We start from the raw sequence: 15,058 nt of genomic DNA on the forward strand, positions 1-15,058 counted from the left end.
AATAATAATAATAATTAAGTATCACACATGCATTTCAAAAAAAATTTATTTTTCAAATGAATACGGTTCGTTTACAATACACCCAACTTGATGGTATCTAAAGCCAGCAGAGATCTGATGACTGTTGTGTGTACTATACACAGTCGTACAGAGGTTACAGATGCCTACGAGAGGGAAGGAACAGTGAAAGAAGTTGACATTTTACTGTGCTGGAAAGAAAGCAACTCTTGCAACAGGTAGAAAATTTTGGCAAGAACAATTTGTCTGGAAAGGGAGAACGGGCAGAGGACACCGCTTCTGCTTAGCAAGTACATCTCAAAACACACCGACACAGGGATTCCCTCCCACCCCACACGGTTGCAGCCCACATCCGCAATACAAATAGGCACACATGGTCAAGATGGTTAAGTAAAAATAAAGGCTTTTACCAGTTTGTTTGCCATCCGTCTACAATCTATTTGTGCAACGTCTCAAGTCACAGCTCTACTTTATTCTTGAAACGATTCCCTTTAGCTTTGGAGAGCCCCGGTTCCTTCGCGGTGGGGACACACTCAAGGTTCCTGCTTAAGCAACAGTAACACCAAAACGCCAGGGGAGCAGTTACCAGCATATGAGAGCAAGACATACAGGTAAAAAGGGAATCTCAATCCACCGGACTGGTTTATTAGAATTTTATTCTGAAAAGGAATCCCAAACAGCACAATTATTTTCATTTTTGTATTTCAAATTTAAACATATGGTATTAAATAAGCAAAATTTATATGCGTGACATTGCTTCCAGCAGTCTCCTAAACAAATACAGCTTGATCACTAGCAATGTTTATGGCACACACTATGCCACCTGAGCCACCTTCTCCGTAAGACACTTTAATACCCACGTTGGCTCATAACTGAATGCTACCAGTTACCGGGAAAGCTTTACAGTAATGCCTGCTGATAAGAGTGTTCTTATCTCTCATGACATGCCTCCAAGGCCACGTAAACAACCTAGTTTTTCCCCACAATAAGCAACCAGCTGTTAATCCATTGACAGGCTACCTGGAAAAGCTTAACTGCATATGCCAAGGGAAGAAACAAGAACGTAAGACTGGAGAATCTGTACCCTGTGAACCCAAAGTGTGTCACCTAACGTGCAAAGCACCGATCCATACACTGGTGTCACTGGTCACGGCAGTAGGGGCTGGACAAGAAGCCTGTGAAATCAACATTTCAGACCAAAAACTCATTCTGCCAACTCTATGGCGGTGCTGAGGCTCGCGTTTAGAAACCCTCTGCGAAACCGACACAGACCGCAACTTTCTAGAAGCAGGTTTTCTGCAGGAAAACAACATTGTCTCGAGCCTAAAGTCAACACTGAAAACTGCAGAAATGAGCACATTTTGCTGAAGAACAGAAACAGAGTCCAAAGAAAACTACAGTAGGAAAGCAATGTGCAAAACCGTGTACCCAAAAGAAGCCGTTCTCCACTGCAACGGCGCCAGAATTCAACCTTCATCTCTAGAGTCTTCCTCGCGCTGAGGTTTTTTTGGCATTCAGTTTTCCTCACCAGTTAAAGAGCGCTACTCAAGTTTCCACCTCGCTGGCACACCATCAGGTTCAAAAAAACTTCAAAAGGTTCTTTAAATTTAGCATTGCTCCAGTGGGTATTACTGTGCTATTATGTCTGAGTGAACACTAACCAGCAAGACACGGATTTTCTATCAGTGAAACTGGGTTTGAATATACTAAAGAGATTTGCAAGCCTAAGTTTATTAGCAACTATTTTAGTAGCTAATTTTTGCACACCTGTACTTAAATGGGTTGTGGACCTAGGATTTGTGGGCTAGCATAGCCCTAAACTTAACATATCAGTCATAGTTTTCTGTGTTGCTAGATAATATTACAGTAGGTATTAATTTCCCAACTGCCAAATGTGTTTGAAAGACCGAGAGTGTTCTCGGCAATGAAAAAACCCCTCAGCTTCCATTTAAACCAACTTGCCCTCTGACAGTTTTGAAACAGATTATCTTAAGAGAAAACAGGTAAAAGTCGTGGGAGTGATCCTGATGGCCTGCCTCAGGCAGAGCTGCCGTGAGGTGTAAGGGAAGAGCACAGGCTCACATCAGAGATGGACCTCAAACAGATCCGTGTCCATTGAAGATGCAAACTCGCAAGATGCAGAGGTTTGTATTAAGAATTTAGCACTTCCACGATGTGGTTCATCCTCAGAAACACTTAAGAGCTCTCATAAGGCGATGTGAATCGTCAGAAAGACTTTCAAGACAGGGTGAAGAACGAGGCAGAACCGTTTATACCCGAGGTCAGAGAGGGAACCCCTTTCAGAGCCAGCACTGATACTGGAGTTCCCAGCTGGGGAACTCATCAGCATCTCAAAACTGCATCAAATATTGGAAAAGTTTGTCTATTTCGATCTGAAAAATCCACTTTTTTAGCAGCTTTAAGCCTGAACTAGCATCTAAGGACACACACACCTACTTCTGCACAGTGTGGTCTACAACAGCCTTCCCTCTGCTACTGCCTGGGTATCAGAGGAGGAGGGATCTTTTCTCCCCTCATACCACTTTGCTACCTCTCTCCATAGCCCAGAGACCACACTATTTTGTATGCAGACATTGGTACCCTCAGCTGCTGGCAAACTGGTTCTTGAAGGATCATCTGTGATGTTTAAATCCTCACCTCCACGTCCCCACTTAATCAGACCTCTGCTCTACTCCTGACATTCACGGGACAACATTCTCCGTGTCCTTACAGCCACTGCACAGGGGTAGGGAGAAGCAGCAATGGAGTGTATGGAAAGCTGCAGGGGCACAGTAAAGCATGAGGACATTATTGGACAGGCAACATTCAAATAAAGGCAGAATTAATGATTCTCATTAAATAGAGAAACATCAAGGTTAAACTGTATTTAAAAAATTGCAAGTCTATCAGGAAGTATTTTTATTTGATGACATTACTCTCCAGAAACCACTTATTTTAAAGGCTTCTCCTCTCTGGGTAGCTCTAATTCACAAATAATTCAGGGCTCACTTGAAGTAAATCAACACAAAACCAACTCCATTCCAACCAAGGACTTCAAGCTTTAAAAACAGTTTAAGAAAAATACTAACGGTACTACTGATGCAAACACAAGTTTTTCCAACTTTGCTTCTTGATCAGAAAAAGGCACATGCTTGTTCTCAACGAGTTCAAGTCTGACACAAACAGTTCAGGACACCTAAGCTACTGTTTGACGTTCCCATCAATTTCCCTGAAGGGCTCGAGCTGACCACAGCTTACCTGACATCCACCCAACTCCTACCAAGTCCTGTATCTCTACAGGCAGCTTCATTCAACACCATCTCATCACCCCACCTCCCACATCCAGAGCCGATTCACCTTCCGCACAGCTACAGCTAATCCTAGATAGGCAGTGGAAGGACCGAGATCCTGCCTAAGGGAACAGGGAGGTAGGTAAGAGCTGAGGAAGAGCAGAGCAACTGTAGTGCTACAGCAAAATTAACTCTACAACTGCCTGCTGCTGTTTCTCTTGGTAGCCAGGCACACTTCAACGTGAACTGTGTGTGAAAATCGCAACCAGCAAACTATCAGAGCATCTGTGGTTTATGGAGGGGTCAGATATTGCTCATAAACCCCCTAGGCTCCATTGTTTCAAATAGCACCGAGCTACTGGAGCTTGTATCTGTTCTGAACCATGTAAGGTAGCTTCAAGGTTAAGATACAAAACCCAGGCAGTTTGATTTAACTACAGAGCTGTTACAGGCACTGCCACCTGCTTCTCAGCACGGTCCTTTCAGGAGGTGAACAGGCACTCTTAAAAATATTTCCCCTCATGTATTAGTTTTTGAAGTAGTCATGTGGGGTATTTTTGGGTAAACAGCGGATGCAGAGATAGAGGCTCACGAGGCTCTAGCAGCATGAGATTATTTCAGTATAGCCAGCTTTTTCAATATGACAAGTCCCTTCCTTGAGTCTTTAAAGCTTTCCACTATTGGTGTAAAAGCACACTCGTCACCACTTCTCTTCATAAAACACATCGCTGAGGCAGCTGAGTTTTAGGATTAATCCCAGCATGATTTACTATGAGTAGCATCAATTACAACAAATCCTTAGTCTCAAACTCTGCCAGGAAGGATGATGAGTTAAAACAATCCATGTGCACTGTGCTGTTGGGTTTTCTGGTTTGGTTTGTTGTTTGGTTTGTTATTGTTAATAGTCTACATCTTCAGCGGTGTATTAGCTCGTATTTAAATTGGATACTTTAAAACATCATGCATCCTCCAATAAACGCAACATGGAGAACATCTCTACTGTAATTAAACCCACGTATGCTACAGCTCACCACCACCATGGCAAGACTTCTAGGAAGAGATCTATGCCCAACAGAAACCAGCATCACCAGACACAAGTCCATTTACTTTCTTTTGATGGAAAGAAGAGGCAGATAAATCTCAACTGCTTCAGTATTAGCTAAACATGGATAGAAAATAAACTGGTTGATAGGCAAGGGAAGAGATGGAGAGTATTGCTGCAAACAAGCTGATGGTGCAGGTTTTTGGCCCTTTTTAGTCTAAAAGATAAAAACACCTACTACTAAAAGGGACAGGGGACATAGTTTTGGCTCAGAATTTAGACTGAAAAAACCGCTCTCTAAATCCTAGCCTAACAACATTAAGAAACTGGGAATATAAAATAATTTAACATCATTGCAAGCTTAAATACCAACAAAGTGGCATTGGGCACTGTAGTAAGACAAGAGAGTTGTAGCAAACTACATGGAACATCATTTCTCTAACTTGAATGAGAAGAAATCTACACAGCAAGAAGATACTTGATTTACAGCCTCTGTGGGCGGCATAAGCGGGAGTGCTGTATCGTGTGTAGATCCGACAGCGTCCCTTACAACAAAGAGGTGTGGGCAGCTCCAAGCAAGGGTCTCTGCCCTGCTCTGGGACCCCAGACCTCAAACATTTCATCGGTCATGTCCAAACGAATGGGTGTTGAAAAGCTCTGCTGGACACGAACATGTTCCTGCACAGGTACCACTTGCAATTAAAAGTGGGAGTTTTGCACTTAGGCTCCTGATATTCAAAAACATCCTGACTGACATCAAGTTAATTCTACGTCTTAAATGCCCAATACTGTATCAACAGTAATTCAAATAACACAAAGTCGCTTTAGTTTGAAAGAAACAAGGTACCAATTGAAGTAGTCTGTCTGTCAGGCTGTTTATTCAGTCTCCTTTCAAACATGACTAGGTAAGCTAACTTCAGAGAAGAAAACCAAAACATTCAGAAACTTCTCCCACCTAAAAAATAAGTGTTAAAAGCAACACACAGACCAGACACACAGACCTATGAGCTGCACACAGATCACCAATAAATACACAGAAACACCACAGTAATGGACAAGGTTCATCATAAAAAGAAAAAGTCTGATAACTGCTATTAAGACCGTTACAAAAATGAAAGTTAAGTGTGTATTTTTTGCAGGCATGTGCAAGCACATTACAGTGTAATCAAAGCAGAACTTTGCTATTATTATTACTTTATGCAGCATTACAAGGTTACTGAGGTGCAGTGTTTAATAGTCTACTCTACAGCTTTTCCTGACCGGAGGAATGCTCACCAAACTCGCTGTGGACCCGACACTCTCTTCAAGCTGTCAAGCAAGGGAGCATCCCCTGCCCCACCAAGCTGTTCCCACCCCGGGTCTCAAAACTCCCAGGTAGGAATTAGAAGCCTGGCCGATACGTGCCCATCGCTCCTCTGACCACCCAAGTCACAGGAGTTCTGCTCGCAGCAGGACTGACCCTCTTGCAAGTCGCCAGGCGCCTTTCGTCTTACTTCATCTTTGGGAGCTTGCTACAACTAAGAGATGACACCCTTCATTAGCTATGGATTCCCTTTCAGTGCTAATTACATCGCCTCAAGAGTCCCGTGCTGTTGCTCCTCTTACCCCCCCACCCCCACCCTCCCCAAACCCCCTCAATGCAAAGAGGTAAATTGCATCGACTCAATCTAACCTGGTTCCAGCCTACCAGCTGAATTTGGTGATCGCTCCTCAATGCCTCTCCCTCCACATGAAAACACCTTCCTGGTTATTCTTGGTCCTGACTCAAAGCTGATGCTTGAAAGTACCTGAAAGATACCATCAAACACTTGGCATTTTCAATAATTTATCCTAAATTTTCAGCCACGTACAACTGGAAAATAAAAATCTACAGCACCATCTTCTAAAAAGGCACTTTCTGAGGACTGTCTTGCTTAAAAAAAATAAAAATCCCTCCGAGTGGAACTGATTTGTTTTGAAAGGACCCTACGTTAACTACCCGTGTCAGGTGAGGGGGTACCTCAGACGGGACTGGAAAAGGCCAGGGCATGTGGGGTGGAAAGAGGATGGAGTCTCTCCATCACCACCCCTGTTTCTGGAACACTGATGTTTTGGTGCTTCCCCTCGCACGCCTCTCCCCTGCAACTCCCTCCCCTCCACACACACCTTTGCCTACTCAGGGACAACAATTTGGTTTTCATTTAGTGTTCTAGAGATCAGGATTCTTGAGACCTTGGCTAGGGAGGTAAAATGTCAGATCCTGTACCCATCTCATTCATACTTCAACTACTCCAAGTAGTTCTACTAGCAGAAAGCACCGACTAGCTCAAGCCCCAACCACTATTTTTTTTCAGGTTTACAAAAAAAGACGAGCAAATTGGCCAAGTGAAGTTTGATTTAACCAGGTGCTGAAATAAAAACAGATATCCTAATACCCCATATCGATCTAAAGTACCATCTTTGGGTAGAAAAGACAGACAGGAATCTTTCCCTTTGACATCCCTATGGAATTCACTGGATCCCATCAACCTGCCAAGTAGCAGCCACAGAACTCCACAGCACTGAATGGGACAGAGCATCTGCCTGGCATGACCAGAGACTATGACAGCCATTTAGAAATAGCGATCTGAATTTCATATAGTTTCAACGTACATAATCCGAGCTTTTGATTCCTTGGTTGTAAAAGTGCTTTGAGCAAAGGTTCTAAACCCTCAGTTCACAAAACTGGGAAAATATAAAAAAAAAAAAGAGGACAAGATATGAAGAAAGCATTAAAAAAACAATAAAAGAAGGCCTCAAGCTTTTTTAAGTGTAGGCTGAGCTTGGAATTTCACCGGAGTGGACTTCAAGACTAACAGAAAACCAGTTATTTGCAGCTGGGATTTGTACAGATGATGACTTATCTGGTATCATGTTGAGCGTTTTATAGGACAAAAATAAAGAAGTGAAGAGTTTAGGACCGGTAACATCTTGAAATAATTTGACTGACAACTTCCAGAAACCCACTTTACTCCTGAAAACCATTTCTACGGCCAAGCAAACTTCCAAAAGGATGCCAGAACAAAGCCCATCAGAGTAACTCTTGGACACGTTTAACCAGATGACACATTTAACAGTAATCCAGCGATCCTGAGTAAAATGGCCACAGCTGAAGTGCCCTACATGGGAGGGGGGGGAAGCTACTTACAGTGAAGTCAGTGATTCTGTTAGCAGATGTTGCATGTTTAACGTCTCAACTACAAAAGCACTCTACTCCTCTCCAAATCTGGATCGACCAGCGGCTAGATGGCAGGTTTGGGCAAGGCTTTCAGCTGGGTTACGTGAAGCGCTGCCGCCAGCCCCTGGGACTGGTTCCCACTCTCGGCACGGTACCAGGGTCACACGGCTGGTACCATAAGGCTGCTCCTTCCCCAGCCCTGCGCCGGGGGGCCCTGTGCGTGCTCCCACTATGGAAGCAATTAGTGGCACTCGTTAAGTACAAGTGAGGTCTCGGTACAGTCAGACTGGTACAGCGTCCTAGGAGACAGGAACTGTTTCTCTAGACAGGCGTATACAGGAGGGCGGCACGTCTGCAAAGTACAACTGTCAGCCTTTGCCCGCATCCCTCTTTGGACTAAATACAGACAGCTCCCGGCAGGAGAGGGGGTCTGGTACGTCACTCAAGGTTTCCCCAAACAGCACGTAACATTTGAGATTATTATTATTTTTTTTTTCTTTTTAAAGGAGAGCAGGTACAAAAATAAAAGAAATCCATATACTCTGAAAATATACTGGAAACTGCCACCACAGATGAGGTACCATTTATCCCGACCCCCCACCCCCAAACTGCAAACATCAAAATATATATGTTTTTAAACAAAGGAAGAATATCTGGCTATTTAATCTCAGTTAAAATGACAGCACCCTTTGTTACACTTGATATTTCACACCATTAATTCTCTTTTGAAAAAAACAAGATATCTAACTAACCTTGATTCCTTGCTTTTCTCCTCATTCCTTAGTGCAGTAATTGTCCATCTCCATTTAAATAAATATAGCAGCTACAGCATCATAAATGTGTGGCCCTCACAACGCCAGTAACTTGATATCGTAATACAAATAAGTATCGGCACTTTACGTAGATATTTGCAAAACCAAGACAAGAGATTAAAACTTCCAAATACTCTTCACATGAAAACCAGGTTAAATGCAAGCTGGATACACGATTGGAGTCACTTTCCCAATGAAATTTCTTTAGGGTTTGGGTGTTTTTTTTGGTGAAAGTAGCAAGCAAGAAAGATTCTCAAAATCATAGTGAGCGCAGGCAGGATGAGAAGCGTACAGTGTCTTTGAAAGGAGCATTAAAAGACTTTTTAAAAATGAGGTTTTTTCTGAATGCCAGAAATCAAATTGCAAAATAGTCTCTTTTTAAAAAGAAAAAAAATCTCTTATTTTAAATCCATTTTCTGTAAAAAGCCTAACCTGAACCTTTTATAAACAGAACTGCTATAGCGAGAGTACTTCTGAGAGAAAACGGACTGGTCACAGACCAGGAAAACCAGTGGAAACCAACTTGCCCAACTGCTGTAGTCAGACCAACCTCCCTGCAGCAGGGTTAGCTGAAGGTAAGCACATTGAGAAGTCGAAGAGCGTGGCTGGGCCAGTCCTGCTCTGCGGGTGCAGCTGACCAAGGACCCCAGGGACTCACTCTCGGCGAGGTCAGGGTCTGCTGAGACTCCCCTGATCGCCCTCCTTACACACACACACACTCCTCTCTGGGGACCCCCAAGCTGCTCACTAACTGCCCACCATTACAACTATTTCCAGTGCAACTGTGACTTTGCAGAGTTAGTCTTTTTACACTACCTTCCTTGGTATCAGGAGATAAAATACCCATGTACACTACCTGCTTAGTAAAGCTCTTTGAGACAGTGTGGTGAACAGCACTACTGACATTTCAATACGATATACAGATGCACAAGATACAGTACTTTGTTTTCTGGCAGAAAAAAAACCCAAACTGGGGGAAGAGTCATGCCTGTTGAAGCAAAACGGGCTCAGATTTTAGGCTCAAAATACAATATATTGGCAAAGAGCAGATTTCATGAGAATGACAGGAGATAAGCTACTTAAACCAACCCACTGGTTTTCATGTGGAGAGCACGTGGAGTTCAGAAGGGCTGGGATAACAGCAATGCCCATACAAACGATCTGCAGTATATATACTATGAACCAGTGCAAGTAAAAACAGTCAAAAATGCAGTTCACGAGTTTACAAAGTGCAAAACTCCCCAGTCCCCTCGTTGAATAAATGCTCATCTGACATCTTAAATATTGTTTTACCTTTAAAGTGGAATGAAAGAGTCCCAGTAATTTGATTCACATTTCAGCGATTTAACATGTTAGAACTATCCCAGCCCTCTTTATTTGCAAAGTGAAATGAAGTTACCAAGAACTTAATTTTAAAAGGAAAGTCATTATCAAAGAGGAAAAAAGCCTAAAAATTTTTTTTATTAGTTCCAGACATTTTACTGATGTCAAATAGATTTAACTAAGCATGTAAAAACTCAGATCTTAATAAAAAACCCCTTTCCATTTAATTCAAATATCCTCCACATTTCAAAGCCAAAAATGTGGCCAGTTCCTTTGTTAAATCAAAATACTGCAGTGACAAGAAGTAAAGCTCGCAGAACTCTAGAAGCAATTTTTTTTTGCTATTTTTTGATTTAAAAAAGGAAAATTCGAGATTCCTTCTGACTATAAAACTTTCCTTTCAAAATTAAGGCTTTTACTTTGTCCTTTTAAAATCATGGAGGTGTCCATTCATCCACAGTTAGTGGTACAAACACTGCTTTAGTACAGCTCAATGGACACAGTTTTCCTTTAGAACGCTTATTGCACTAAAAGATAGCAAAACAAGTTGTCAGTTTTTTTCTTTTTAAAAATAAACATGGTTACATTTCTAAAAAATAAAAGTTGATGTTGACCATATGTTCTGTAATAATTAAATTAAAGCATTATTATTACTCTAATAAATATAAAAGAAACAAAAAGGAAGCTAAACTTCAAAAAACACATATGTATGAAATCACATTAAGGTGTGAGAGGCAGCAAGTAAACTAGCATTTTTCTTTTTTCCAAAAAGACCTTTAGCTCTAAAGTTTCAGTTCTGGTGTTTTAACTAGATGCAATCCCATAAAACTTGGGACAACTGATCTCACCTGAAGCTTCAACATATTTAACTTGCCAGATAGGAAAAAAATTGAAACTTTTGGACTAGGTAAAACAGCAGCTTTAGTAAGTTCACCAGGGAGCAAGAAGAGTTTTGGGTCACTACTGCCTGCACATAACACCACTAGCTTCTTTGCTTTTGAAAAGGGAACTATTGGAGCTGAGAACTCCAAAGCTGTGAAGAAAAGACACAAAGGCAGCAGTTGGCTAAATTATGTTCAAATTATGGGGTTAAGTGTGCAAAACATCTTCCCCACTCCTCCTCAATTTTTTCTCTAACTAGTGCTGTACATTCAAATGCACTGGGATATGTTCACATTCGAATGCTTGATGGCAATATTGAGAGAAAGATTCCTCAATGCAGCGGGGTAAAAAGAAAAAAACCTCCATTTTTTTGCACACTTCCTTCCCCAAAACAATCACTGGGATTGCTCCTAGAAAGGTGGTTTGGTTGTCTGGTTTGGTTTTGGTTTGTTTTTTTTTTTCCCACTATTGATCTTTTTATTGTATTATTATTATTATTTCTACTTTTTTTTTTTTGCAAAGATAGTTGTGCTGCCGAGCAACTTGAGGTAAAGGCATAAGAGGGTTAAACTACAAGAAATTAAAGGAAAAATAAAAGGAAAAACCAAAAGGATGGCGGTGCTTCCTACAGGAGACCGCACCAAAAAAGCGGTTGGCTGGTTTCATATTGCATAATAGTGCTGTGTTCCTCGATGAAGTAAACAATCTTCCTTGTGTCAATTTAAGGGTTAGCCTCTCGCCCCTGCACAGTGTCAACTCCAGCACGATCGGAGGCACACCCCATAAACCAACCCCACTGGAAACATACATTGTATGTGGCTTATTTTTCAGTTCTTCCTTTCAGTGAGTATGCTCCCGTTTTATTGACTTAAGCGAAGTACATCGTGCGTAAGGTGTCTTGGTGAATCTGTACAGCCTTCGCGAGGGCCTGCGGGTCTCTCCCATTGCTCTGTCCTGAAACATGGCTTCCTTCAGCACTAGGAGAACAGGAGAGACACAAGCAGGGCTGTAAATGCCATCAATTCGGATCAAAAGCGTTTAAGAGGGCAACAGCGACAGGACCTGAGAAAACTCTACTTGTCTGTTCACTCAGCAACCTCAAGGCTTTTGAGAAATCCCTTTACCTCAGCTGCTCAGTCTGTTCATCTAAAAATAAGCCAGTTACAAACACACTGATTATACCAAGGTTATAAGATGCTTCTGACGTACAAAGCAGAGTTAGTAAGTGGAAGGCACTGAACATTTTCTTCATTCAAGACCACTCTTAATTCTGAAGCAAAGAAACTAAATGCGTGGCTTGATTCCCTCAGACCACGTCAAGGTAGTGGCAGAATACTTTATTAAGATCAACTTAATTCTTTTAATCTGAGTGTTATTCAGTAGAATCCACCAACCCACTCTTGTCTGATACTGAGCAGCAGCTGTCAGGAGTGATTATCTTAAGACTAATCCCAGAGGTAACAAAAATTGACTGCAAAATGAGCAGTAATTATCTACAGTCAGATGGCTCATGCCTGACAATGGAGCAAAGACCAGGGGGGACAAAAACTTAAGCACGTGTTTTCATTTACCTGTCATGTTCTTTGTCCACAAGATGGTATCGTGCTCTGAATGCTACCAGGTGAGCATAATACGCTGGTGCAGGTATAGAAACCGATCGTGTACAGCGCACATATGTGTGGCAGAGCTGGTAAGTCAGCAGCTGAAGTTCATCTGCAGTAAAACAGTTATCATCCCACAAAACATGATAGTGTGAGGGACGGCTGGTACCCTAAGAAGAAGGGAAGATCAATTAACTTATCGGGTTTTGCCATAAAATCAAGTCAGATTAAGTTCAGAAAGGGCCAGACTACTTAGTCTGGACTCCTACACGAGAGAAGCCAAAGAAAAGTCAGTCTTTCAGCCCTAAATGCATTTAAAGATTAATAAGTCTAACACATTATTATGTTACTCTTAATTACTCGTGCTTGGAAAAAACCTCCCATGCCTTCCAGATAACCCCCAATGATCAAAACCTGCTCCCAACATGACTAAACCATGATCACACCACCTCTTAACGACCTTCAGTTGAAATCATTTCTCAGCCAGACACATTTCCTAGAGAAACAACTGCTGCTTTTAACACTTTCCAATTCCCTAGCACTCTAACTTAAAGTATGAATGCTGAAAATGGTTCCAGTATTTCAGAAGTTACCTATAGAGCTCTGCACCAAAACACACGCTGCCTTACTTCCACACAACGTCACCCTTCCTGCAGGCCCAAGAGTTGTGTTGCTCCCTGGCACTGCACTGAATTACTTTCACATGTCAGTCCCTGTGCCAATGTTACCCCCAGACACACACTGACTTTCACTGCATGTCTCCTTCACTAACCAGTACTGAACACCCAGTCCAGTCCTAAATTCACTTTTACTTACAGAGAAACAATCATACCTGTATTCCAGCATGGCTACAGAGGTAAAAATCAAACTCATATGGATGTGTAATGTCTGTATCTACAGTTGTTCCAGCTGGAATGTTGCCACTTCGTCCAACCTAAGAAAAGATCTTGTTAAGAAGTGCAGCTAACAACAGTTTATATATCTCAACTGTAATTCAAAATACAAGTTTCTATTCAACAAATGCAAGATTTCAACAAACTAACTGGCTCGGGACTGCCTGGAGCAGCTAAACACAGCAGCCCCAAATGCTGACAAGGCGTCTGCGTGGGGTGCTCTGAGCAGACAACACTGAGCCTTCAGAACTTCACTCTCAAAGAGAAGAGCTGCACATACATTTGTATTTCAAATTGTCGGCTTGAGTTTGGACCAACTCACTCCAGAACAGTTTCTTCCATCACAGTTGATGTAGTTACATGAATCTTGGCTACAGCTCACTGACCAGTACCCGTAAGTAACATGACAAAGCCCGATGGGGATTTTTAACATACTGCAGGTCAATGATTTTTTTCAATTTAGGACCATGTTTTGTGCTTAGCAATTCAAGCTCTTCCCTGAAAGTGAAGACAAGAAAACTGACAGAAAAGCCCATGCTAATATTTTCTCCAGGAACTCAAGTGCTTGACATCAACCTTTTCACATAAGGCTTCTGATTATTACCCTTTCTGTTCTGTCAGCACAGAACAATCGCGTGTGATGTCGCTTCTGCACCACAATATAGGTTATTCCAGGCTGGTAATCTTTTTCCAAACTGATGCAGGCTTCTCTAATGGCTAGCAGTTCATAATACAAAACCTACAAGCAGAAAAACAGAATAGTTTAGGCTTTACTTCCATCATATTCTACACACAACACCTAGTAAATGGTTTGTAATTAATACTAAGTGCAGCTTTACCACACAATAAGCAATCTTAGCAAGTGGTTGGGAAGATGTTGTTCTAAGATCTCTCCTTACCAGACAGGAAAGGAGATTTGCAACTTTTCTTACCCAATATGCTTAAAAAATTCCCTCCCTAAAGCTCTCTATTTTGTGGTATCTTGGTGTAAATGTAACCAACTCAAACAATACAGCTATTCAAATACAAGAAGTGGAGTTATAACTTATTAGCACAGTCATTAGAGATCCACAAACGAACCAACCTGTCGAAACTGCCCCTCAGAGACCCCGTCCCTGTAGAAGATGATACGTGTGGGCTTGAACCGTGTTGACTTGTAGAACTGGATGAGAAGCTCTCTCACCATGGAGGCCAGATCTTGGATGATTTCCTGCCGGGGTCGCTGAACTCTCACCGTGGCACAGTACCGGCTTGGATGAGCATCCATACTACCTACAACCTTCAGGGGAACATGACATGAGTAGAAGCTTTACAATCAATTCTCATACCAAACCAAAAAAACAACACAAAAGCCAAGAGCAGCAGGTTTTGAGCAAAAGATGCTTATATTAAAACAAGAACCAGAGTAACATGGTTAACTGGAACTTGTAGTAGGTACAGGTTTATACCTCTCTCTAAAAGGTGTTAAAATTCCCTCCAGCATCCTGAAACGCATCTGCAGAACAGAAGTCCCCTGTATTCTCAGCACACTAATGCATATTCTTATAACCCAGATACAGACTTGTTCTTGGAAGTTTTCTCACCTTTTACACAGAGAAACACTTTGTTTTGCTTAGTTACTTTAAACAAGGATGCAGTTTCTGGAATTGTAATCAATGCCAACTAAAAAAACCAAGGGAACAAAATAGAAAGGGAGTGACCAAGCATCTGACCACCCCCTTTATCTCCTGAACTGTACCAAAACAGAAAGTAGGAAGGATCAAAAACATTCCTGCCAAGCTGGGCCTTTAATTACATTTTTCTTCTGCAAAATACAAAGTTATTATTTCCTACATCACAAAGCTGCAGTATTTCCTTTAGAACATTTTTGCAGAAATGCATTGTTTAATGTGGCTGCCATTTTACCTTCATTTAAAAAATAAAAAGTGAGGAAAACAGTCCAACATATCAGGCAGTGGTGTTCTTTTAAAGACATTTAGTAATATTGGAAATGTATACAAA

General features: G+C 41.7%; 1 protein-coding gene across 1 annotated transcript in view; it reads right to left on the minus strand.

Moving 5' to 3' along the window:
* Window positions 1-10,530: 10,530 nt before the first annotated feature.
* LOC311200228 (protein argonaute-1) overlaps window positions 10,531-15,058 on the minus strand; it is a gene marked incomplete at its 5' end in the record, with an annotated part of 57,103 nt that continues 52,575 nt past the window's right edge. The window contains 5 exons of the mRNA XM_084274425.1: window positions 10,531-11,540; window positions 12,135-12,334; window positions 12,997-13,098; window positions 13,662-13,796; window positions 14,142-14,336. Coding sequence (XP_084130551.1) covers window positions 11,432-11,540; window positions 12,135-12,334; window positions 12,997-13,098; window positions 13,662-13,796; window positions 14,142-14,336 — 741 coding nt within the window. The 3' untranslated portion in view covers window positions 10,531-11,431. The remainder of the gene's footprint in view (window positions 11,541-12,134; window positions 12,335-12,996; window positions 13,099-13,661; window positions 13,797-14,141; window positions 14,337-15,058) is intronic.

This window comes from Gallinula chloropus, assembly GCF_964237585.1.
Source record: "Gallinula chloropus genome assembly, chromosome: 22".
Taxonomy (NCBI): Eukaryota; Metazoa; Chordata; class Aves; order Gruiformes; family Rallidae; genus Gallinula; species Gallinula chloropus.